This window comes from Gracilinanus agilis, chromosome 4 (genome assembly GCF_016433145.1).
Source record: "Gracilinanus agilis isolate LMUSP501 chromosome 4, AgileGrace, whole genome shotgun sequence".
NCBI classification, from domain to species: domain Eukaryota; kingdom Metazoa; phylum Chordata; class Mammalia; order Didelphimorphia; family Didelphidae; genus Gracilinanus; species Gracilinanus agilis.
The window spans coordinates 355,803,718-355,831,276 of record NC_058133.1 but is presented as its reverse complement, the minus strand read 5'-3'; the positions used below and the strand labels follow the sequence as shown (position 1 = coordinate 355,831,276).

The 27,559-nt window shown below is 35.7% G+C and overlaps 1 protein-coding gene across 1 annotated transcript in view; it reads left to right on the top strand.

Annotated features, from left to right (window-relative positions):
* The window catches only part of ATG5 (autophagy related 5), a 145,510-nt gene that overhangs the window by 54,421 nt on the left and 63,530 nt on the right, over window positions 1–27,559 (top strand). Inside the window, exon 5 of the mRNA XM_044676643.1 lies at window positions 17,342–17,436. Coding sequence (XP_044532578.1) covers window positions 17,342–17,436 — 95 coding nt within the window. The remainder of the gene's footprint in view (window positions 1–17,341; window positions 17,437–27,559) is intronic.

Below are 27,559 nucleotides of genomic sequence, written 5' to 3'. Positions count from 1 at the left end.
TTTTGGTTTTTTTTTGTTTTTTTTTTAAACCCTTATCTTCCATCTTAGAGTCAATACTGAGTATTGGCTCCAAGGCAGAAGAGTGGTAAGGGTAGGCAATGGGGGTCAAGTGACTTGCCCAGGGTCACAGAGCTGAGAAGTGTCTGAGGCCAGATTTGAACCTACGACCTCCTCTCTCTAGGCCTGGCTCTCAATCCACTGAGCTACCCAGCTGCCCCCATGTAGATGTTTTAATAAATTCTCATCATTCAGCTATTCTCAGTTTTCTCATCTGTAAAATATGGAAGTTGGGTTAAATGGTTCCTAACAGCTTTATTTCCGTGATCCCAGTATCCTGTGACACATTCAGGAACTTCCTCTTTAAAACTGTGAAATAAGTATGAAAAAAATTTCCCACTTGTTTATTATACCTCCATTCTTGAATTTAATCTCCAGTCATTGACCAACATCTGTTACTTCTTTGGCTTAAAATTTTTAGAATGTAAGTATTTGGTCCTTTGTGTAAAACTTAGAGCCTGATTAGCACCTGTTTTTTCCCCATATGTGTCTAATACATTGTAACTAATAAGCATGTTTTTTACATTAAGAAATGCAAGTTTGTGAAATGGAATTTAACATTTATTGGATACTGAGTGATGCTTCTAAACTGAGCACTAATTCTCTTGGGTAGCTTAGACTACTTTAATCTCGCTAAATATTTATGTGCTGGACTAAATAGTCTCAGATGTCCCATCCAACTCTAATTATATGATTCTGTAAGTAATTTTTAAACACCTATTAAAATGGACAGCTAATATAGTTCATGGTCCTTTGTAACTTGTTTACAATTCTCTTTTATTTATGTAACACAAATTGTTTGGCCATTCCACAATTGATAAGATACTGCTATAAATATTTTCATATATGTGAGACCTTTTTATCAATCTCCTTAGGGTAACTATGGTGAACCTTTGGCACATGTGCCAGAAAGGGCACACAGAGCCCTCTCTGTGGGCACATCTTCATTGCCTGCCAGAGTTACTAGGAAGCCAGAGGGACTGGGGGTGGAGCTGTTCACCTCCCCCTCTCCATGTGCCTGAGAACATTCCTTACTTCCCCCATCCTTCAGCCCAACAGTCCAATGGGAGTGCTTCCTCCCTCCCATTGTGGGGTAAGGAGGGAGGAGAAGGGAGTTGTGGGGGGGGTTCAGCATTCAGTTTTGCAAGTGGGGTGGGGACAGGACCCAACACTTCATTTCTAAAAGGTTCCCCATCACTGCTTTAGGGTATATTCTTAGTAGCTTTTTCCAAGTCCTCTGAATCCCAGTGCCTTTCTTTTCTTAATTATTTTTTATTTATCCTGTGGCTTGTTTGTCAGTGTTTACTTATTATCTCCCTCATTAGACTGTGAGTTAGTTAAGATCAGGGTTTGTCTTTTTCCTCTTTATTTCACCAGTGTTTAGCATATAATAGATACTTAATAAATGTTTATTGACTGACTAGTGACATCTCTGGATTAGAGGTTATTGGCTTTTTAGTCATTTCTCTCCATAATTTAATATTGCATTACAGAGTGGTAGCACTAATTCACAGCTCTAATTCAGTACATGAGTGTGTCTGACTTTTTCCCTCCTACACTGACTATTCATTCCCTCACTTTGTCATCTTTATCAGTTTGCTGAGTGTGAGCTGAAACCTCAGAGTTGTTTTGATTTGCACTTCTCTTATTATCTACTTGGACCTTCTTTCATATGGTTCTTAATAGTTTGTAATCCTTTTGATTTTGTTTGTTCATTGCTTTTGATCTCATCTATTGGTGAATGACTATTAGTTTCATTTAGTTGTGATAGTTGCTTATATGTCAGAATAAGGTAACACTGTCTTTTTTTTTTTTTTTGACAATTGGACTATTTCCCTTCTTAGTGTATTAATTTTGTTTGCGAAAAATCTTTTTAGTTAGGTTATATATTTGTTCATAGTTTGTTGTGGCATAGAATGTTAAATGTTGATCCAATTTCTGCCACTTGTTCCAGTTTTCCTTGAAATTCTTGTTAAAGAAGAGAAAAATAATTAAGTTTCTGAAATTTATTGTATCCTGGCTTATTAAGTACATTTTTTGATTCTTTGTTGTTTAAACTTTTCCATTGATGTATTTTTCTATTTTTTTAAATCAGTACCAAAGAGAATTTTGATGAATTCTGCTTTATCATATGATTTGACATCTGAAGTACTATTCCCATTTCATTCTTCCTTTTTTTTTTCTCTCTTTTGATTATCTAAATTTTTTGTTCCTTTAAATTTTGTTATTACTTAGCCTAACTTTTTTAAATGTCCTCATGGTGAATTGATTGGTATAGCATTAAATATGTAAATTAACCCCAGTAGCATTTTCATTTTGTTATACTGGCACCACCAAGCCATGAACACTGAATAGCTCTCTAGTTCTTTCATTTCTTTATTTAGTTTAGAAATATTTTGTGATTTTACCTATACAGGCATAGAGGGTGCTTTAATAAATTGATTCACGGATAAAAATAACTGAAATATAAAAATTATGCTTTTTTTTTTAGTTGTTTCAAATGAGACTTTCTTTCCTATTGTTCCCCTCTGGATTTTGTTATAACTATCCAACCTTACTGAAACAATTGTTTTAATTAATTTTTTAATGCTTCCCTAGGATTTTCTGAATAAATCATCATGTCATTAGTAAATAGATTAGTTTTGCATATTCTTTGCTTATCTTTATGCCATTAATTTCTTTCCTTTATCTTATTGCTACTGCTAACATATCTAGAATGATGTCAAGTAACAGAAAAAATTCCTTGTTTTACTTCTGTGTTTATTAGGAAAGTTTCTAGTATAATCCTATTACATATACTAGGTTTTGTGTTTTAATTCTAGCTTTTGATTTTGGATAGACACATTATATTATATTTTTTAAAAGGTCTTGTGCCTATGCTTGGGATTTGGGAGTGTATGTGTATATTGTACTTCATCTAAGGGTTTTTTTGTATTGATATAATCATGTTTCTGGATGCTTTTGTTTTTGAACATGTTTTGTTTTTAAATTATGTTATTTGTTTTCCTAATATTGAATCATCCTTATATCCATGCTATCAATCTAGCTTGGTCATAGTGAATTAAAATAAATTACTATAGTCTTTTGGCCAAGATTTTATCCTGGTTGTATTTAAAGGATTCTTGCTGTTTTCTGCCTAGGCTATCTGGCTACTTCACTCTATGCCTAGGTATCTCTGTTCAGATGCTGTACTATCTTCTCGCTTAAAGTTTTTCTGGCCTTCTCTCTCTGTTCATAGTACTACCATTCAAGGCAGTGCAATAGATAAATCCCTGGATCTGGAGTAAGGAAGACCTGAGTTCAGATTTGGCCTCAGACATTTACTAGCTTTGTGACTCTAGGCAAATTCACTTAGTTTCTCTTTGCCTCTATTTCTTCAACTCTAAGTTGGAGATGATAGCACCTAGCATGCAGAATCAAATAAGATATTTGTAATGCATTTATCATAGTGCCTAGCACATAGTAGGCACTAAATAAATGTTTGTTTCCTTCTCTAGGCGATCAAACTTGAAATCCACAATTATTTTTGACATTAGCACCCTCACCCAAGATTTTTGAGTAGGGGAATGACATAGTCCTTTGCCTTAGGTAGATTATTTTGGCAGCTGTATGAAAGATAATAATGAAGAAAAACATGAAAATGTTGCAAAATACCAGGTTAAAAGTGATAAGGGTCTGAATTAGGCCAAAGGCTGTGTGAGAGGAGAGAAGTAGATTATGGGTCATAGGTTTTGAAGACAGAATCTACAAGACTTGATAGTTGGTTAGATTTGCAAGGAGAAGGCAAGAATCACCAATGATTTGAAGGTTGTGAACCAGGGTGACTAGAAGGTTAACAGTATCTTCAGTAGAAATAAAGAAGTTTAGAGAATATGGAAGTAGTTAAAGACAAAGATCATGAGTTTTATTTTGCATCTTTCGTGTTTGCTTCATGGCTTGGAGATAAAGAAAATAGACTGTGAGATTTGGAGACTGGAAAATTGATCATGTCAGAAGGCCAAAGATGTAGAATAGAGTACTGTAGAATTTTAGAATAGTGATGAAGAGGGGACAGCTGGGTGGTTCAGTGGATTGAGAGCCAGGCCCAGAGAGGAGAGGTCCTGGGTTCAAATGTGGCCTCAGACACTTCCTAGCTGTGTGACCCTGGGCAAGTCACTTGACCCCCATTGCCTAGCCCTTACCACTCTTCTGCTTTGGAACCAATGCACAGTATTGATTCTAAAATAGAAGGTAATGGGGTTTTTGTTTGTTTGTTTGTTTTTAAGAGAGAGAATAATAAAGAAGTTTGTATTAAACTAACCAATCATAGATTCCAGACTAGATAGGTGTGCCTAAGACATCAAGGACAGAGTTAATATTTTCAGTAAAATAGGAGGTTATTTATGAGTGAATAGAATGAATGGGGTCTATAAAAAAGAGTTGTTGGGGAGAGCAAGAAAGGAAGAGTTGAGAAAAAAAAAAGTCTTGATCTGATGACTAGCATCATTTTTGAAATATGGTCCCAAGTTGGATGGACCTTGTTTGTAAATCTAGAGTGTGACTGATGGTTTGTGACTGATGTGGAGAAGAGATGGAGGTTAGTGGAAGCTTAGGTTAATGAGGAAAATGTGAGTCACAGTGTATTATTGTGTATTCTCAACATGGATGTTGAAGTCTAAGCCATAAAATTTGGAGGAGAAATAATAAAAGTTTCAAATTTATGTGTACTCAAAATTTTTACTACTAGTATTTAAGAAATCTGAATTCATTTTTCTGCAGTTTCCTTTTTATAAATCATTTATCACTTATCACTGCATGATACTTAAAGAATCTTTAATAATTATAATTAAACACCAAACTAAGTTCATTTCACAAAATGACAAGAACTTAAAATTTTAAGAATTATCAAATAGACCAGTCACTTTAAAACATGAACAATATTTTAAACCATAATATCTTGAAATGCTGCTAAATGTACAGCTTCAGTAAATGTACTAAATAGTACAACTTTATAGAAAGTCTGCAAGCAATAATAAATTGCTCAGATGTGAATTATAATCATTCTTTACAGTTTCACTCCCTACTTCCTCAACTGTCTTAAGAGTTAGATCTTGTGCAATTTTTCCACTTAATTATAATTAAAAAACTTTATCTTCCAATTTTAGATTCAATACTAAATATTGGTTCTTAGGCAAAAGAGCAGTAAGGGCTAGGCAATTGAGGGGTAAATGATTTGCCTAAGTCACATAGGTAGGAAGTGTCTGAGACCATTTTTGAACCTAGGACTTCCCATCTCCAGGCCTGACTCTATCCGTTGAGTCACCTAGCCACCCCTGTCATGATATGTTTTTCCATATGCTGATTAAAGGATGAAGACTTAATGAAGGTGTTGAGGCACATTCAATTTGTTTCTATTGCTGATATTAGGTATTACTAGCTCATGCTTTTGAAAATGCCAGAATCTAGATTTATAAATTTTGTTTTGGCCTGCAGTGTCAGGGAAATTTATAATAATGCAAATAAAATGGATATTTCCATAGAGAAAGTAGAACAGAAAAGAAGAAAATTATGCCTGCAGATGCAAATCTTTATTATGTATGACTTACTTTCCCTTTTAAATATATACATTTGATCTTAGTCTGGAGAGACCAAGAAGTGAATAATTGATTCTCATATAGCTTTGAAAATTCTTCTACTTGTCTTCTGCTTCTGACTTTCTGTTGTTCTTATCCTAGCATTCTTAAGTATTCTTTAATGAATTTTTTCATTTTTTCTTTTTTTTTGTAACCCTATTCCTACTTTCCCAATATTTTTAAATTCTTCTCCACTAAAACTGAAAAAAACAAAAAACAAAACAACCTCCCTCCAACTCACCCAAATGCCTAGGCAAGCAAAACAAGTCAATATATTAGCCCTTTCTAAAAAAAAAGTGTCTCATTTTGTACCTCAAATTTATTTCCTCTCAATCAGGAAATAAGTTGTATATACTTTATCATCAGTTCTCTAAAATAATGGTTAGTCATTACATTGATCAAAAATTCTTTACAATGTTCTTTTTTATAGTATAAATTGTTTTCCTGTTTCCACCCTTCATGCTGCATCAATTCATACAAATCTCAGTTTTTTTGGACACTCCCTTCATTATTTCTTGTAGCGTAAAAGTTTTCCATTAAATTTAGATGTCATAATTTGTCATTCCCCAGTTGACTAGCACCTGTTTAATTTCTAGTTCTTTGCCTCTATAAAAAGAGCTATAATTTTATGTTTTTCTACATTTAGAGCTTTTTCTTCTTTCTGTGATCTCTTTGGAAGCATAGACCTAGTATTGTTATTTTTGGATCAAAGAATATGCACAGTTTAATGACTTTTCAAGCATATTTTAAAATTATTTTCTATACCAATTCATAGCTCCACAAACCATGCTTTGGTATGCTTCTCCATTATTTTCCTTCTGGCTCTGTTCCTGACTCTTGCACTTCAAAACTCTGCTGCCTAATCCTAGACCTTCACTCAATGTCTGGAGCCTTCTCATCGTGGAACATACAATCACCCCCTACAGCATGGATCATGGTTCTGTAAGACCTACCTCTTCTTCTTACTGACCTCCTTTTGAAGTCTTCATTTTGTGGAAGCACTTGGTCAGTTTTTATTACACTCTTGGCCTCCAGATTCTCAAAACAGCCCTCACTTAGAGTACTTTAATTTTTTTTCATCATTTGCCTTAAGATTCTTTACTTTTTGTTCTTATAGATGAATCTTGTTATTTTTTTTCCAAGCTCTATAAGGTAATTTGGCAATTTTATTGGAGTGGTGTTAAAAAAGTAATGTAATTTAGGTAGTATTGTAACTTCTGTTATATTGTAATGACCTACCCATGCACCATTAGTTATTCTCCAATTTCCTAGGTGACTAGATAACATTTTGAAACTCATTTCTGACTCTGTGATTCTTTTAAAATGATCAACCTGAGATTTCCTGATTAAGGGGCGGCTGAGTAAAAAGCAGCTGCTTAACCCCTCCTAATCGAAACATATAGGACTCCTCAAGAAGACATAAAAACAAATCCAGAGGAATGAAGGGACTCCACGTAGGAATACAAATAATTAGATCTTACTGAAGCCCTTAAAGAGGCAAATTTAAAAAATACGATTTGTTTTTTTTCCCAAAACTTTGGTAAAACTTCATTTTCTCTCATTTTTACTGCATTTTGCTTAACTAATACAGATGTTTCAGACTAGTGAATAGAAATTTTATTTTGAACTTGACAAACTAAGTAGGAAATGAATTTAAAGACACAAGTAGTCATTTAACATTTCCATTTTTTTCTTTCAGAACTCTCAATGATTACTTTATTCTTTCTTATATGATGCTGTAGAAAGAACCCTAGGCTTAGACTAAGAGAGACCTGAGTTCAAATCCAGGCTTTGCTACCTACATTTTGTTTAATCTTGAACAAATTACTCAACCTCTCTAGGACCCAGTTTCCTACTTTGTAAAATTTAGAGATTGGACTGGATAACCTATAAATTCCCTTCCATTTCTTTTTCTCTAATCTTACTGCTTTGAAAAGAAACTTGACATTTTGTGAAGGAATTAATATTGCTTTTTAATTGGGCTTCCACTGTAAACGTGAAATCTTTGTAGTAAGAGTCTATATACAAAAATATTTATTACCCTTAATATTTGATACTCGCTACTCTAGATCTTCTATGAATCATTTTATAGTACCAATTGACTAGGCCTCTAATTCTGTCTTTGATAGTGCTGTTTAATGGATTTAGAGTTGGTAAAATGACTCAACCTTAAAAGGGTCATTAATGGTTTAATGCCAGATAAGAGGGAGTTCTTGAGTGAAATCTCACAAATCCTCTCGCTATTAACATTTTTGTCAATAACTTGGATGAAGACATAGGTGTCATCTTACCAAGTTTGTATATAGCATGAAGCTTGGAAAGACAACTAACAATTTGATTGTCAGTCAGGATTCAAATAAGATCTTTTTGAGTTAAAACATTGTACCAGTTCTTATAAGATAATTTTAATAGAGATAAATATAAAGTCCTAGATTAGCTTTAAAAAATTAGTTTCCAGGTGGAATTGTGCATTGGCTACAGGAGGGAGGGTTGGAAGGAGGGGAGGGAAAGAAATAAATCATGTAACTATGGGAATATTCACTTAATTAATCAATTAAATAAAATTTGTTTCACAAGTATAAAATGACATTTAGCAAAGGATCTAAAGAATTTAATACACTGTTAAGCCAAAAAAGCTATGGATAGATGTTTTATTTACCACAACAGAAGTGATAGTCTTCTTCTACTCTCTCTTGGTTAGATCATATCTGGAGTATTGTGTTCATTTCTGAGTGCCACATTTCAGCAGTGACATTGTAACATTAGAGAGCAATCAGGAAATGACAAACAATGATGAAAGGCCTTAAAATATGCCATATGAAGCTGGAATGAAAGAAATTAAAATATTTAGACCAAAAAAGGCAAGGAAAATATAATTGTTTTTTAAAATAGATTTTTATTATTTTTATTGAATTTTTTTATCCTTTATATTATCATACTTTCCCCCCTAGTATCTTTCCTTTTTCCCCTCCCAGAGGGCCATCTCATATAACAAATAGTAATATTTTAGGTCCAGAAAAAATGAAAGAAGAGAGGGAAATCAGCACAACCAATCAATATATTTTTATAAGTAGGAAAACATATGCAATATCTTTATACCTCTCACTACAAAAGGGTAATGTCTTTTCATATTTCTTTTTTTGAGTGATATTTGTTCCTAATAGTTTTGTAACATTAACTTTTGTATTTTAAAAATATAGTTGTTCTGAGACAGCCAAGACAGCAGAGAAGGTACATGGTACCTGTGATCTCTACTAAGTTACCCTCCAAACAACTTTGATATAATGCCTCAAAACAAATTCTGGAGTGGCAGAACCCTCAAAACGATAGGGCAAAACAATTTTTGAGCGCTTTTCAACTTAGAAGGTCAGCACAAAAGTTCTGTTTCACCAAGGCAGGCTCTACCTTAGCAAGCCAGAGCATGCCTTAGCGATGGCTTTGAATCAACAGCAACAGCTTCTGGAGCCCTTAGGACAGACAGTAAGGGGGTCAGACAACTAGTCAGAAGGAGATTAGAGGAGTTCAGGACTTTGTTGCATTGCCCATACACATATCCTGGTCAAAGCCCCAGGACAAGGTTGAGCACCAGCACAAGTCGCACTTGTGACCACAAGCAAGCAAAGGACCCTGGTCATAGTTGCAGAATGGGAAAAAATGCTTATGGGTGCTCACAGAACAGACCACAGGCCAGGAGAGTATAAAATACATCTATCCTTTGATCATACTACCTTGGAAGAACTGAAAATTTATGAATTCCTAGAGTAGCTCTGAAGGCAGCTACAAAAGAACCTGAAGCTTGGGATAGTGTCCTCTTTGCCACAGAAATGGAACCCACTTGTAACAATTTTTAAAGTTAAAAGAAAAAGCCTGGAAAGTGAGCAACCAAAAAAAAAAAGAAACTCAACATAGAAAGTTATTTTGATGACAGGGAAGGCCAAAGCACAAACTCTGAAGAAGACAACAAAGTCAATACTGCTGCATCCAAAGGCTCCAAGAAAAATATGAATTGGTTTTAAGGCCAAAAAGAATTAATAGAGGAGCTCAAAAAGGATTTTAAAAATTGTATAAGAAGGGGCAGCTGGGTGACAAAGTGGATTGAGAGCCAGGCCTAGGGATGGGAGGTCCTAGGTTCAAATCTGGCCTCAGACACTTCCTAGCTATGTGACTCTGGGCAAGCCATTTAATCCCCATTGCCTAGTCCTTCCAACTCTTATGCCTTGGAACCAACACACAGTATTGATTCTAAGACAGAAGGTAAGGGTTTAAAAAAAAGAAACTAAAAAAAAATTTTTTTTAATCATATAAGATAGGTAGAAGAAAAATTGAGGAAAGAAATGAAAGTTAGGTGGGAAAATCATCAAAAATGAGTTGACTGGTAAAGAAGGCACAGAAAATACTGAAGCAAATAATATCTTAAAAAACAGAATAGGCTGATTGATAAAAGAGACACAAAAATTCACTGAAGAGAAGAACTTCTTAAAAGATAGAATTGACCACATGGAAAGATGTATAAAAATTCACTGATGAAAAGAACTTCTTAAAAAATAGAATTAGCCAAATGAAAAAGAAGGTAAAAAACTCACTGAAGAAAATAATTTCTTAAAAATTAGATTTGGTCACTTAGAAGCTAATGACTCCATGAGACATTAAGAAATAACAAAACAAAGTCAAAAGAATGAACAAGTAGAAGAAAATGTGAAATATCTCATTGTGAAAGCAACTGGCTTGGAAATTAAATCTAGGAGAGATCATCTAAGATTATTGGATAAATTAACTGAAAGCCATGGTTAAAAAAAAAAAGAGCCTAGATATATCATCTTTCAAGAAATTATCAAGGAAAACTGCCCTAATATTCTAGAATGAGAGGAAAAATAAAAATTGAAAGAACTTGCTGATCACCTCGGCCAAGAAAGAGATCCCAAAATAAAAACTCCCAGGAATATTATAGCCAAATTCTAGAATTTCCAGGTCAAGGAGAAAATATTATAAGCAGCCAAAAAGAAGTAATTCAAACATCATGGACCCACAGTCAGGATAACAGAAGATTTAGCAGAGTCCACATTAAAAGATCAGAGGGTCTGAATTTTATATTCTGGAGGGCAAAGGAGTTAGCACTATAAGCAAGAATTTCTTGCTCAGCAAAACTGAGTATAATCATTTGGGGGAAGGGGAGAGTATTCAGTGAAATATAGGACTTTTAAACATTCCTAATGAAAACACTAGGGTTGAATAGAAAATTTGACACAAGTATAAGACTCAAGAGATGCATAACAAGGTAAACAGGAAAGAGAAATCATAAGGGATCCAGTAAGGTTAAACTGTTTACATTCCTATATGGGAAGATGATAATTGTAACTCATAAGAACTTTATCATTATTAGGACATTTAGAAGAAGTATGCTTATAGATAGAGGGCAAGGGCATGAGTTAAATATGATGGAATGATATCTAAAAGTATAAAATTAAGATGTGAGAAAGAAGAATACATAGGGAGAAGGGAGAGGTAAAATGGTATAAAGTATCTCATATAAGTGAGGTACAAAAGCTTTAACAGAGGAAGGAAGATGGGAGAGGTGGGCATCGGAGCGCTTGAACCTAATTTATTGGAGTTGGCTTAAAGAGGGAAGAACATACACACTCAGTTGGGTATAGAAATCTGTCTTACCCCACAGAAAGTAAGAAGGGGAAAGGGATAAGAGAAAGGAGGTGGTGGGGTACAGATAGAAAAGAGAGCAAATTGGAGGAGACAATCAGATGCAAAACTTTTTGAGGATGGACAGAGTGAAAGGAAAGAGTAGGATTAACTAGGGAGAAATAAGATGGAGGGTAATTCATAGTAATAATGGTGAAAAAAATTTTTTTTTACAATTCTCCAATGAAGGCCTCATTTCTCAAATTTATAGAGAAATGAGTCAAATCAAAAGTTATGAAGTTAGTTCTCAGATAAAGTAATTAAAACTATAGTCATTGAAAAAATGCTCTGAATCACTATTAGCAAAATGCAAATTAAAATAACTCTTGAGTTACCATCCCTACACCTTATCAGATTGGCTGTTCAGATTAAAAAAAGAAAATGACAAAAATTGGAGGAGATATGGGAAAATTGAGACATTACTGCATAGTTGGGAGATTTGTGAACTGATTCAACCATTCTAGATAATCATTTGAATCTATGCCCACAGGGCCATCAAATTGTATATACCCTTTGACCTAGCAATACCATTTACTAGGTCTTTATCCCAAAGATAGAAAACAAAAAGGAAAAAGACCTATACATGCAAACATTAATAGCAGCTCTCTTTGTGATAGCAAAAAATTGGAAAGTGAGTGGTGTAAAAAGGAAGCTGCTTCAGTGGGGGATGGGTCAGGGAGAGAAAAGGTCAGAATAGAATTCCCTCTCTAGTCACCACTGAAGCAATCTGATTACTTTAGGGGTATTTAGTTGATGACTTCCCTAAAAAGAGTGAGTGGATTCACTCCTGCCACTTTGTAGTAGAAAGAGGATATATTTTCTTGTTGATTGAGGTATCTCTTGTCAGTCTGTGATGTTCCCAGACAGTATTAGCCAGACAAACCTCCCCCCACCCCAGAGCACCTCCCTGTTTCAACTGAAATTCAGTTGACAAGATGGAGGAAGCTACTCAGGTAAGGCAGCAGTCTTGTTCACTTCTTTGATTATTTTGCTAGATGGACCAAACGCTATCTGACTTTATAATATGTCTCTAATAATAGGATTGATCAGAGGGAAGGGATGAACAATGAAGGGAAGAGGGTATAGGAGACAACTAATGATTTATCCATTGATGTCTAAGGAGTCCCTGACTCAGTCAGGGTAAATTGCCCCAAACTGAGTTTCTCTACCCCATCCCACTAAAATCCTTGTTCTTAACTGTCTCAAGGTAAAATTATTGATCAAAAGAGGGATTATTGAAAAGGTATAGATGATGGTATCTGTGGTAGAGAGGCTCTCAAACAAGTCTCTAAATCTCTCAGCTGTTGTAATAGAGCAGGGTCAGTCCTGGCAGGAATCCAAAGATGGCCATGGGAACTGTTGGCCTGGGACAACAAGACTAACAAAAGTAGTCTTGATCCAGGAGTTGCAGGTTTTCACCTCCTTCTCCTTCCAGCTCCCCCAAACCAAATCCTGTTGCTTGGGGGTTCTCCCTTTTATACTCCTGGTTCCAACAGTCTTCAACTGACTCTGCTTTCTTTGGGTTCCACTGCACCACAGTAAAATTCCATCTTCACAGTATAAGTAAGCTATGGTAGCTAATTGAAATGGAATACTATTATGCTACAAAAAATGATCTGGGGGATTTCAGAAAATGTAAACAGAACCAGGAAAACATTGTATATAATAACAGCAATATTTGTGTGATGAACACTATGAATAACAACTATTCTCAGCAATACAACGATCCATGACAATTCCGAAAGACATGTAATGAAAAATGCCATTTGCTTCCAGAGAAAGAACTGATAGAATCTGAATCCAGACCAAAGCTTACTGCATTTCACTTTCTTCATTTTTTTGAAATAATAATTAATATGGAAAAATGCTTTACATGATTGCACCTGTAAAATCTTTATGGTTGCTTATTGTCTTAGTGAGGGGGGAAGGAAGAGAGGGAAGGAATTTGGGACTCAAAAGATTTTCTTAAATATATGGTTTTTTCCATTTACATTGTTGTAGTCATATATATTATTTTATTGGTCCTACTTCCTTCACTCTTTGTCAGTTCATGTAGCTCTTTTCATGCTTCTCTGTATTTATCACATTTATTATTTCTTATAGCACGTTAATATTCCATTATATTCATGCACTACTATTTACCTAACCGTTCCTTAACCAGTGGACATTTTCTTTGTTTCCAATTCTTTGCTCTCACAAAAAGTCCTACTATAAATATTTTGGTATTACATAATTATTTCTTATCAGTAGCTCCCTTGGTATATAAGTCCATAAATTTCTGTTCACAGTTATAGACATTTTATGCATTTAATTTGTCTAGTTCAAAATTGTTTTCCAAAATGTTTATCCAATGCACAGCTCCACCAATAATGCATCTGTATATGCCTAACTGCCTACAACCCCTCCAAAAGTTAGGGAGCAAGCATTTATCAAGTGTTGACTATGTGCCAGCCACTGCAGAGGATACAAAAAGAGGCAGAAGGAAATTCCTGCTCTTGAGGAGTTCACAAACTATAACATATATAGGTTAAGTAAATAATAATTAAAAGTGGAAGACATTAGAATTAAGAGAAGTTGCGAAAGGCTTCCCATAGAAGATGGAGTTTTCATTGAAATTTAAGGAAAACCAGAGAAGCCCAGGAATTGGAGATAAGGAGAGCCAGCATTCCAAGCACAGAGAAAAAAACAGAGAAAATGCTGGAAACCAGAAGTAACTATTGCCATTTTTTGTAATCTTTGCTAACTTTCAAGATTTGAGATGAAATGTGAGGACTTGATTTTTCATTTCTATTATTAGTTTTAAAGTATTTAAAGGCCATTATGTAAAAAGACATTAGATTAGTTGAATGATTCACCAAGGGTCCCTGTGAGGAAAGGATAAAGGACAGAGGTGATGGCCTGCAAAAAGGACTGAGAGGCAGAAGAAACAGAGGTTACAGCAAGGATGAAGAACATAACTAGGAGTTTTAAGGAAGATGCAGAAATGAAATGATAAGAGCATATGATCAGATAAAGGAATTTCAGAATTCATTAAAATGGAAGTAGAATATTACTTGATAATGGCAAGATCTAGGACTTGACCATCTCTGTGTGGTTGAGATAAGGTTTAGGAGTCATGCAACTGAATAGATTGAAGAACGCTGGGAGATTAGAGTATTTAAAGGAATATCCTTGTATAAATTGAAGTTCCCTAGGGCAAGAAGTGGGGTATATAGTGAAGGACTGAGAGTCAGACACTGAACTCTGGCACATCATGTAATAAGGAACTTCTGAGACAAGATGGAGGACATCTTGAGTGACAGGAATGTCAGTTAAAGACTTTGGAATGTGCCCAGGTGGTGTGAGCCAGGGCCAAAAGATAGTTGGAACCACTCCTATAAATTCCCTTAGATAACAGCACACTGGGTCTCATTTTTGAGAATCTTGGGAGGAGGGTGGATTGGAGGGAGGGTAGATCCTAGACCTCCAATCCAGCATCCATATCTGAGTGCCGTAGGAAGTTATTCTACCTGTTACTAATAGAGCTGAGAGAGACAACACCACAGCCAACAAGAAGAACACCACTAGCCCTCTTTATCCTTTGGCCTGTGCCATGGCCAGGTTAAAAGAGGGAGAAGAAAACTCCAGCCTATTATCAAATTCATTAACCATTTGATTTAGATCACCTTTATTCATTTAGATTTAGCTTAGCATCCTCCAAACCTCTATCCTTACTTCCTCGTTCCTAACCCTTTAGATAAGCAAATAAATCCTGTTGCAGTTCAGTCTAAAGATTGGTGTTCCTTTCCTAATTGGTGAACATCTACAGCTAATTAGAGGAAGGTATTTATCAAGCCTCAGTCAGAACAGTGTTTATCCATTGAGCACACCTACACCAGCCCAAACCAACCATAACCATCAGATCCAACCCCAAGCCAAGGGCTAGAGTTGTTGTTAAACACTTATACAACTCCCATTAGATTCTTGGCTTGGACACTGTTGTAGAGGCGGAGGCTTAGCTAAGCTGAACATCATAAGTCCTGGGGTTGCTAGCACATTGGGTAATCTCCTAGGCAAACACATCACTCGGATCCCTCTATCATCTGTGGATTCAGAGCCAGCTTGGCAGACTCAGCCAACAGAGCCTATCAGGCCCAAATGAGGCTTAGCAGCCTTTCTTGTTACCCATCCGCCTCCAGTTTATGCACAACAATCATACTACAATCTTGAGGAGGTATTACCTTTGGATTGAATGAAACTCAGAGGAAGAGGCTACTGAGTGATGATGGCAAAGGGAGAGATTCCCTTGAAAGTAACCATGGGGAATTGAAGGGTGTTTTGACTCCCCAAATGTGGCTAGTGAATTGAGGGGTGTGAGTGACAATATAACCAGTACTTGAAAGAATAGAGTAGCCAGGAATGGAATGTAATCAGGAGGGATTCAGGTCTCAGAGAAATCCAAAAGATATATGGAATAAGAAAGGAAAATGTTTAGAATGAAAGCAGGTTTGTTGTGGATCAAGCAATCCAGTAAAGGGATGAATAACTCTGGAGTTGGACTTTGAGGGGTAAAGTTGAGGACAATGGGAGTAAGGGAGCAGACATTTGGGGTTGTGAAGGGAATGATATTTGTATGATGATGGTGAGAATTCACAGTCTATGATAGGGAGAGCATGAAGGAGTAGAGATAAAATACCCTTGGAAGAATGAGTCCTAATTCAAGTGTCATGGCTGGAGAGAAGCCCACTGAAGAAAGCATGTAATTATACTGTTTGAAGAATCTCCTTCATCCAACCTCATAGCAGATGTATCTGTGCCCCACTAGAGCCAGAAGGCCCACCTCATAGAAAGCAGGAGTAGGTGAAGCTAGGGTTCAGCTCATGGAAAGTTTACATTCTTCAGGGTGGCAATATGACAAGTACATGAATAAATGTAGTACTCAATTGTGTTCCCTTCTTCACATTAACAGAGAAAGACTTCCCTGGGAAGTGGCACTTGAAGCTTGGAAATCCAAGAGGCAGAGAAGGGATTGTATTTCACACAGGGGTGACTATGCAAAGACATAGAGATGGATCTTGATCTTTCTTTTGTTGTGTGATTCTAAAGTCTTTTCCTTTCCCTGTGAGGAAAAAAAAATTGTTTGTTCCTGACTATTATTTGGGAATCTTGAACATTATTCTTTTTTTTTTTTAAACCCTTATCATCCATCTTAGAATCAGTGCTGTATATTGGTTCTAAGTCAAGGCTGGTAAGGGCTAGGCAATGGGGTTAAGTGATTTGCCCAGGGTTACACAGCTGCAAAGTGTCCTGAGACCAATATTGTAGTAACTGTGTATAATGTTCCCCTGGTTCTGCTTATTATTATTATTATTATTATTATTATTATTATTATTATTATTATTATATCTGTATCAGTTCACATAGGTCTTTCCAGTTCTTTCTGAAATCATCCTGTTCATCATTCCTTATAGCTCATTTGTATTCCATTACCATCATATACCACAATTCATTCAGGACATTCTTTAGTTTCCAATTCTTTGCCAGCACAAAGAGAGCAGCTATAAATATTTTTGTACAAACAGGTCCTTTCCCATTTTTTAAAATCTCTGTGGGATACAGACCTAGTAGTGATATTACTGAATCAAAAAGGTATGCATTCTTTTATATGCTTTGGGGTGTAATTCCAGATTGTCCTCCAGAATGGTTGGATCAGTTCACAACTCCACCAGTAATGCATTAGTGTCCCAATTTTGCCACATCCTCCCCCCAACATTTATCATTTTCCTTTACTTTTATATTGGCCAATTCCTCAGTTATTTTTTGATAGAACAATGTGTATGCTTTGTCACTTTAGAGAAACAACTCAGATTGAAAAGTGGTAAGAAAGAAATGTCCTTTTAGAACATTTTAGGTTAATTTTACAATATTTGCTTTTTGGTGTTTTTTTTTTTTTTGCCCCATTCTATCTTTTATTTCTAATAACAAATAACTTCTTATTACAGATAAATTTGACCAGTTTTGGGCCATTAATCGGAAACTCATGGAATATCCTGCAGAAGATAATGGATTTCGATACATACCTTTTAGAATATATCAGGTAGGAACTTATTTTAAGAAGTAACCATTTGTAATGATCTTTGCAATCTTAGTTCTTAAAGTTTTCTAGTATCTATTAAATTTTTTTGCATACCACAACACTGGTAATAAAATCAGATAGACATTATTAATGATCTCTATTTTTATGACTTATGGCTGCAACTAAAGTAAAAAAATGCTGATATAGTTGACTATAGTTTATGGCTTACCTAATGAGTATATCATTGGTGGAATAGAGTAATTGAAAGAGCATTGTTGTAAGAGCACACACTTACAAAACCAAAACCCCCAAAACAGCCAAAAATTAGAAACTAAGGAGATGCCCATTTATTGAGGAAAAGCTAAATACATTATGATAAATAAATGTAATGGAATATCATTGTGCCGTAAGAAATTACAAAATAGATAATTTCAGAGGAAACTGAAAAGACCTTTATGATCTGATTCTGAATGAAATCAGTAAAACTAAATTTACACAATGACAACGTTATAGAGAAAAACAGCTTTGAAAGACTTTAGAACTCTGATCAATACAATGATAAACCACGAGAAACAAAATAATAAAATGATAAACCACAAGAAACAAAATAATAAAATAAATAACAAACCAGAGAAATAAAATTCAATCACACCATTGACTTCCTGCCAGAGAAGCATTTCTTATAACAATAATATCCCATCTCCAACATGTACCAAAATTTATTCAGCCATTACCCAATTCATAGATGTCTTCTCGAATTCCAACTCTATGCCACCACAAAAAGAGCTGCTATAAATATTTTTGTACCAGTAGATCCTTTCTCCTTTAGGTGGTTATCTCTTTGGAATATAGGCCCAGTAGTGATAATAGTCTCAGATAAAAATCAGAGACTCCTCTTTTGACCCCTTTTGTGATCCTTGTGATTTCTTGTTGAAAAGTATTGTGACCTTATTGAAAAGCTTTAAGTTCCTAGCAAACCTGAATTTAAAGGATTAATACTGTTCCCCTTTGCCCAGGAATGCAGCTACAGCCAAGGCCAAAACTTTAGCAAGGGGCAATTCAACCCTGAGAAAAATACTCCCAACTTGGCTTTCTGATAAGAACCAGTCAAAATTCAGCCTTGGCCTTGGTCTATTCTGAAGCCAATGCTTTGTGTTTTGATGTGACATAATTTGTAACTTCTGTGCATCTGCAAAGTTTCAGGGGGGTTCTTTTGTGTGAAATGAGTCTTGAAATATATAGAGCTAGAAGCATGAGGTAAAAGACAACTCCCTTGTCCTGTCCTTATTTCCTTATCAACTAAACTGCCCTATCAGATTATCAGAGATGATAAAGAGATCTCCACAATTACAGAATCAAAGGATATGCACAGTTTTATAGCCCTTTGGTCATAGTTCTAATTTGCCCTCCAGAATGGTTGGATCAGTTCACAACTCCACCAATAATGCAGTAGTCTCCCAGTTTTGCTTCATCCAGTCCAACATTTGTCACTTTGCTTTACTTTCTTTGCTCACTTTCCAATCTTATAGGTAGAGATGGTGCCTTACATTTCTAGATCAAGAGTGAATTGGAACATTTTTCCATATGATTATTATTTTTTTTTTATTTTAAACCCTTAACTTCTGTGTATTGACTTATAGGTGGAAGAGTGGTAAGGGTAGGCAATGGGGGTCAAGTGACTTGCCCAGGGTCACACAGCTGGGAAGTGTCTGAGGCCGGATTTGAACCTAGGACCTCCCGTCTCTAAGCCTGGCTCTCAATCCACTGAGCTACCCAGCTGCCCCCTTTCCATATGATTATTGATAGCTTTGATTTCTTCATCTGAAAACTACTTGTTCATATCCTTTGACCATTTGCCAACTGGAGAATGGCTTGTATTTTTATAAATTTAACTTAGTTCTCTACAGATTTGAGAAATGAGACCTTTATCAAAGAAATCTGTTATAAATCCACAAGTCATTTAAAAAATGGTTTAGGAATACATTTTATAGTTGTTGGTCCTGATTTGCCTTGGTGGGAGGAGAACAACATGTACTCAAGTGGATAATCCTTTATGATTGTTTGGCAGAGGAAAGAATTTGAGTAGAGTGCAAAGAACAGAAAATTTGAGAAAATTATGAAAAAAACAAATGTTATCATTTATAAGAAATAGGAAGTAGCTAATTTAATGTATCACAGCTAAATGATAAAATTATAAATGTAAAAGGAGGATGTTTAAAGGATCCCCATTTCTTTTGTAACTGAGCTACTTTTTAAGTATGTTAGTATGGATTCCTTTAGGTATTGAATTCAAATAGAAACAGATCCCTTGCAGATTACATATTGACTTAGAAAACCACAAATTAGCATTACCTATATTGTATTACATTTTTATTTGTTTTGTTAGACATTTCCCAATTACATTTTAATGTGTTTCCCACTGCATGAGTTTACTACCTCTGCTTTATAGTATGGATTGGATTTAGATGATGCCTACCAAATTCCATTTTTCTGTGTGAAACAATAGAACACATTCCTAATTTCTAATTTGTGACTGCTCAGGCAAAAACCATTATAAACTCTGCATTATTATAGAAAGGGGTGGGTTGACATTGTAAACCAGATGGTTGCGTAATCAAAGTGAATGCATGGGCTTAAAAAGAAAAAGCACCACTCTTTTGAAGCATGTGAGAACCAACTACTCAGATGCCCTCAACCCCCCCCCAAAAAAAAAAAAACATCGTGATAGTATAGATCTAAGCTTCTTACTCTTTGTGAACATTTTTTTAAAAAGTTATTACTGAACAGCAACATTAATTGGTATGCCTTTTAGTCCTATAATTCAAATTACCAGTCATTCTAGGAGCTATTCTACTTTTTGGATAACTGTAATTGTTAGGAAATTCTTTACATGAAGGCTAAATTTGCTTCTTTGAAATTTTTCCCGTTATCCCTTATTATTCTAGTTCCATCCAGAATAAGTCCTTTTTTTGTATGACACTCATTCCTTCAGATACTTGAAAGCATCAATTATGTTCCATCATTTCCTTGCAATTTAAACATCCCCATCAACCAAATCCTCATATAGCATATTTTTGCCATTCACTGTTGTCTTGGTTTTCTTCTTCTATATGCTTTCCAGATTACCAATGTTCTTTCTGAAATGGAGCACCCAGAACTGACTACTCCAAAGGTGGTCTGCCTAGGACTGTTGTTTGATGCCTTTATTTTTTATTCCATAGTAATTTCTGAAGTATATTCAACCTCCATAAAACTTTTCCTTGTAACAAAGAAAAATAAAGTCAACAATACCCATGTCGATGACAGCTTTGCAGCATTCATACTAGAAACCCCTGCCTCTCTACCAAAATGAAGAAAGTAGTTTTCATCTTTTTTTTTTCCCCAGAACCAAGATTCTTTCTCACAGTTCATCTGAGTTGTTGTCTTTCATTGTTCTAGGCAACTCTTTAAGGATATAAGTTGAAGAGAAAGTATTAACCTAATTGGTAAAGGAAGTTCCTTCTATTTATCAGTGAAATCAGGACTGAGTGTCTATGGGAGGCCAATAAGAGAAACAAGAGTCTTAAATAGATGAAAATCTAAGACTCCTCTTTTGACCCCTTTTGCGATCCTTGTGATTTCTTGTTGAAAAGTGGTTCCTAGTGGGCCAGCATTTAAAAGGTTAACACTCTCCCCCTTTGGCCAGGAATGCAGCTGCCTGGTATAGCCAAGGCCAAAACCTTAGCAGGGACAATTCAACCCTGAGAAAAATATTCCCCAACTTGGCTTTCTGATAAGAACCCAGTCAAAATTCAGCCTTGGCCTTGGTCTGTTCTGAAGCCAATGGGACCTTTTGTATTTTGATATGACATAATTTATAACTTCTGCGCATCTGCAAAGTTTTGGGGGGGTTCTTTTGTGTGAAATGAGTCTTGAAATATATATATAATAAACTCCATGCTCCTGGAGCCAGAGCTGAAAGCATGAGCTAAAGACAACTCCAGTATCCCATTATTTCCTTATCAACTAAACTGTCCTTATCAGATTATCAGAGATGATAAAGAGATTTTGAGACGCGTCCATTCCTATCTCCACTTCTTTTTGGTGTTTTCATTTATATTTTTGTAATTGTTATGCATATTATTCATATTTTGCTTTCTTCTCTGTGTATCTGTTCATATAAGTCTTCTGTGTTAATCTGACTTTCTCATATTTGTCACTTGTTACAATGAACTAATACTCCATTACATTCATGTGCCATAATTTGTTTTTTAGCCATTCCCAGTTAATGACCACTTACTCAATTCTTGTCTTGTTCTGGTTTTGATTTTTTTGCTATTGTGAAAAGAACAGCTATGAATAGTTTGGCATAAATGAGATTATATTAATACTAAATTAGTTTAATGGATCTGTGATCACATCAGAGTATGAATCACACAAAAGTTCCTTCCTTCAACAGGGCTAATAGCAACCTATTTGTGCCTGTTCGGTCATCTTATATGACTCTTGTCCATATTTTCTGTAAGCTCACTATTGGGAGTCCACCCAGCTTACCAAGGATCTTGTTCATTTTCTTTTGACATTACAAGGATGCCAATGGAGCACAAAAGCCACCCAGTAGGTTGTGGTATGTTATAGCCTGATCATATCCATCATCAATCCCTCTATTGCTCTTTGGGTGATTTTCGGTTTCATTTCTACCAAGTGTGTAGTACACTAACCTGCCTTAGAGACAGCATCAGGCCTGGAGTTAGAAAGACTCATCTTCCTGAGTTGAAATTTGGCTAAGACATTTATTAGCTGGGTAACCCTAGGCAAGTTCTTTAACACTGTTTGCCTCTGTTTCTTCATCTGTAAAATGAGCAGAAGGAAATGACAAACCACTTCACTATCTTTGCCAAGGAAACCCCAAATGAGTCACAGAGTCAGACATGACAAACAACTAAACAACAATATACAACACACTGGGAAAACATTGATATTAAAAAGATGAAGCTAATATTCAAAATAGAAGCCCTAAGCCTGGGCCCACACTTTATGATTTAGAACTAGATTTTTTCCTAGAAACAGGACTGTAGAGAGTTATGTCCTTTTCTTCAAAAGTGGATGATGTGGCTGAGTTGTTCCTTGGAGAATTCATACTAGAATAGTCCCTAAAAGAAAAAAGGCTAGTCCTTGATGTCCGAGCCAAAGCTAACAGAGGTTTGGAAATACTTGACTACAACACTAGACTGAGTCAGAATTCTTAGGGGCAGCTGGGTAGCTCAGTGGAGTGAGAGTCAGGCCTAGAGACCTGGGTTCAAACCCGGCCTCAGCCACTTCCCAGCTGTGTGACCCTGGGCAAGTCACTTGACCCCCATTGCCCACCCTTACCAATCTTCCACCTATGAGACAATACACCGAAGTACAAGGGTTTAAAAAAAAAAAAAAAGTCAAAAGTCAAAAAGAATTCTTATAAGAATCCAATATGAACATGGCCAAGTTGAACTACATGGAATGGGATTATAAAGAAGCACTCAGCATTCATGAAAGGGTGGGCCTGGATGACTTGCCATTGACAGGAGTTCCACCTTGCAGGCTGTGTATGATTGCTGAAGCATTTTCTACACAAGTTCTTTTAGAGAAATTGCCAATTTCCTTTTCTGCTAGTAATCTTTGTGTAGACCAGGAACAAATATCATTATGTGCTTCGAGAAGTATGGAGATATTGCCCTCCCTAACCTACAGGAAATAGAAAGAATATTCATTACTTTAAAAAAAGAAAAAGAAAAAAAAAAGATGAGCCTTTGTTTCCAGGAGAAGCTTAGAATCATGAACAGAATTTTATAATTCCCAAAGATGATTAGTAGTACAACTTTCCCAAAGGTGAACAATAGTACATTTAATAGTACATTCTATAATTAGGTAGGAGTTGACATCAGATCCACTCATTAGAGATTACAGGTATGATTTCTTCTATTTTTTTTTTAAATTAGGACATCTGTTCTCCAGTCCCATTCTTGTGATATCTTTCTTATGTTCTCTAGTCTTTCAAAGATCATTAACAGTCCTGCAGCAAGCACCTTTGCCAGTTCTTTCAGCATCCTAGAATATGGTTTCATCTAGACAAGATAAACTGAATGGTCAAGGATGGCCTATAGGTGCCCTTTTTCTGCCTGTTCCTTTATCTTGGACATCATATCTCTATTACTCATTCTTGTTTTATGCTTTCCGTTCCAAAGATTATTCTCCCCGGAAGAGTGACCAGAAGCAAAATTAGAATTGAATTCCTTTGTTTTTTAAGTTATCACTATCCCAAGTCAAGTCAGGAAGTGTCTTAAGCATTTACTTTGTACCCAAGCAACATTCCTGTTCCATCTTTGAACCATCTCTTTTTTAACGTAGCAAAAAAAAGTTTAAAAAAGGAAACCTTTTTGTAATTTCAGAAACTTTATTCAGAGGTTTAGCACTCCTAACATTTTTTATTCTTTGAGAATTTCCATTATTTGCTCTTCCTTTCATCTTCTAAATGTGTTTAAATATCAATTTAAAAATATGTTGGATGATACATACCCTATGCAATTACAATGTAATTTTCCTCTCCCTGAAACAATTTTTCTTTGTGCCTTCATAATTTCATTTTTAAGAATTTTTCATTATTCCTAAACTCTTTAGAAGATCCTACATAGACTTTCTTTGAATTCTTTAAAATTTGCTCTTCCAGAGGGTGAAAAAGTAGACATTTCTAGAAATGGAAGATAGGGTGTCAGAAATTAAGTTGGCACTTCCTAAATTGAAAAACAAGCCAATTTTTTAGATTCTTTACCAAAAAATGTCGATTTGTGGATTCTAGGTACTAGGAACAATAGAAATGCATGGAGATTTATGGCCACACTTAATGGGTTTTCCTCTGCCCCACTTCCAGACTTGTGACACTGTTGATAAAGAAGTAGTAGGCAGCCAGATAGTCAACACTTTTCTTCATAAGCAAACTAAAGTATTGAATTACATTTTCAAAAAATACTGAATTAATGTTACCCTTTTCATACATTGTACCTGAGGTATGCATTCCCCTGCCATTTAAGTGTTGTAAATAAAAAATTCACAAAGCTATATTCCAATGCCCATTTGTGATTTGATTATGACATAAGGACCCCGAAAGTTTCAATAGAAGGCTGACTAGCTATAAAGATGTCCTGTAAACAATGGGGACTAGGGCTTTGGAGCTCAGGAGAGAGTTCACTCTTATTCCCTAAAGTCTGTCAGTTGATATCTTTTCAATTCTCTCTGTTAACAGCTCTTTTAAATTCCTTCCATTTTTTTCTAGTCACACTACAATCACCCTAGTCCAGGAACTCATGGCACCTCAAATGGATCATTACAAAGCTTGCTAATTTGGTCTTTCATGTCCCGTGTTTGCCTTCTACAATTCATTTTCCACATTGCTGCCTAAAGGCCAGGTCTAACCCTGTCAGTCTTCTGATCAAGAAATTCCAATGGCTCCCTCATCCCTTTGGTATTGAATATAAACATAATTTAAAGCCCTTGATTATCTGACTTTAGTTTATCTTTCCAGGCTCCCTACACTTTAGCACCATTTACCCCCCGTGGGTACTTAGATGGAGCACTATGGGTAAAGCATATTCAAAGACAGTCTGAGACTCTTACAGTGTGACCCTGGGTAGTAGTCACTTAATCTTGTCTACCTTGATTACCTAAATTATAAACTGAGGTGCACTTACCTTACAGTATTTCTATAGGGAACAAATGAAATAATATTTTTAAAACTTTTACATGCTATTTGGAATCAACACTAATATTGTTTATTGGTTTCAAGGCAGAAGAGCAGTAAGGGTTGGACATCACATCTGGGGTTAAGTAACTTGCCTCGGGTCACATAGCTAGGAAGTTTCTGAGGTCAGATTTGAACCTAGGACCACCTGTCTTCAGACCTGACTCTTCTTCTGAGCCACCTAACTGCTCCCATGAGAATATTTGTATTCATTCATTGTATGCATTTCCTAGTGCATAGTAAGTGCTTAATAAATGCTTATTTAGGGGGCAGCTGGGTAGCTCAGTGGATTGAGAGCCAGGCCTAGAGATGGGAGGTCCTAGGTTCAAATCTGACCTCAGACACTTCCCAGCTGTGTGACCCTGGGCAAGTCACTTGACCCCCATTGCCTACCTTTACTACTCTTCTGCCTTGGAGCCAATACATAGTATTGACTCCAAGATGGAAGGTAAGGGTTTTAAAAAAATAAAAATAAAAGTAAATGCTTATTTATTCCCTTCTCTTCCCCTTCCCCACTCTGTGCTCTATCCAAACTGATATACAGTGATTAAATCATTAGACATTCCATCTTCTACCTCTTGGTCTTTTTACTGGCAAACCACCATGCCTAGAATACTCTTCATCTTCATCTCTACCTCTTAGAAATCTTGGCTTAGCTTAATCACTGCCATTTCAAGAAACTTCTCTTTTTTCCTTATTAGCGCCTTACTTACATCACCATGTATTTATTCTTATTTAACTTGTCTATGACTATGTTATGTGTCTCACCCCACTCTTGGTTGTGTCAACTGTTTGAGGGCAGGAAGCCCTGACTCCCACCTCACCTACCTAAATAAATACTTGATGATTGATTAGAGATTGAAATTTGAGAATCAGCTGTATAGAGATGACAAACATTAAGGACAAGATGCTTTCGATAACAAAGGCAGAAAAATAAAAGCAAGCATCTCTACCATCAAAGGATTTATGTTCTGATGGAAATGAAACTTTAATATTATAGGTACACAAGTGAGTGCATATATATAAGTATATAGTAACAGCCACTTGTTGGCAGAAAGGCCTGTATAGGATGTGGCATCTGAACTTATGACTATATTAGCATGATTAGAAGGAATATGTTTTATAGGCCTGGCTGACTTAGTGCACAGAAGAAAGAGATGGAATGTTTTATATGTGGATCAGTAGAAGGAAAATAGGGTAATTTAAACAGAATGAAAAGGGCATGAAGGAAAATAATATGAAATAAGACAAATGACAGAAGGGAACCAGACTGAAAAAGACTCAATGAATGCCAGGCTAAGAATTTTATATTATTAACCTAGAAATAATTGGAAACCACTGAAGATTTTTATACAAGTGGCATGGAGTCATATGATCATATGAGTTAAGAATATTATTTTGGCCAAATAGATTAAAGAGGAAAGTGATTGAAGGCTGGGGGGGGGGGGCAGTCAATTAAGAAGCATTATAATAATCCAGGTGAAAGAGGATGAGGGTTAAACACTATGTGTAAGTAAAGATAAGGGAATAAGATCTGAGAGATTTTGTGGAGCTAAAAATTACAAGACTTGCCAAATGATTATATTTTAGGATTAAGGAAGAAGAAAGAATTGTTGTTGGGAGACTCCAAGACTGAAAGGACAGTGTTGCCATAAACAGAAATGAGGAAGTTTGTGATTGTGGAAGCAGTGTAGAAAGAAAAGTAAGCAGGAGCATGTTATAGTAAAAAGCAATCTTTGGAATCTCGCTACCACCCTAATTTAATTTGTATTTCTTTTGTATGAACTCATGAGTACATATTGTTCTCCCTTATGGAATGCTAGCTTCTTGAGGGCAGGGACTTGTTCATTTTTGTCTTTGTATCCCTAGTGCTTGGAACATAGTACACTCAACAAATGTTTGTAGATTAACTATTTTGTCTTCTCAGTTGAGTGGGTGGTTAAATTACTAGTAAATTGAAGGTTTGAGGAGATAGTAAATTGGAATAGTCACTATGGAGAATAAGAATAGAAGCCAGGGACAGAGTAAAAGAATTACCAAAAAGACATAACTGAATTCATATGAATTTATAATGTTTAAAAAACAACTTGAATTCATGATTTTAATTTAAAACAATGTCCAGATTACCTGAGAGTCAATGTCTTTTACTAGAATTTAGAGATTCTAAAGAAGGAAAGAATCACAGTGTTGAAAGTCACTTCCTAGCCCAAGTAATCCAGAACCCAGAAGAGAAGAGGAATTCCCCTCTGTAACATCTCTTCCTGAAGGCTTACAATCAAGGGGGAACTTACTAGGGAATCCGTTCTGCTTTGGGCATTCTAGTCATTAGGAAGCTTTTTTTTTTTTTTTTTTTTTTTAAGGCATCTATAAATCTTGTGTGTCTGCGTTTCTGTG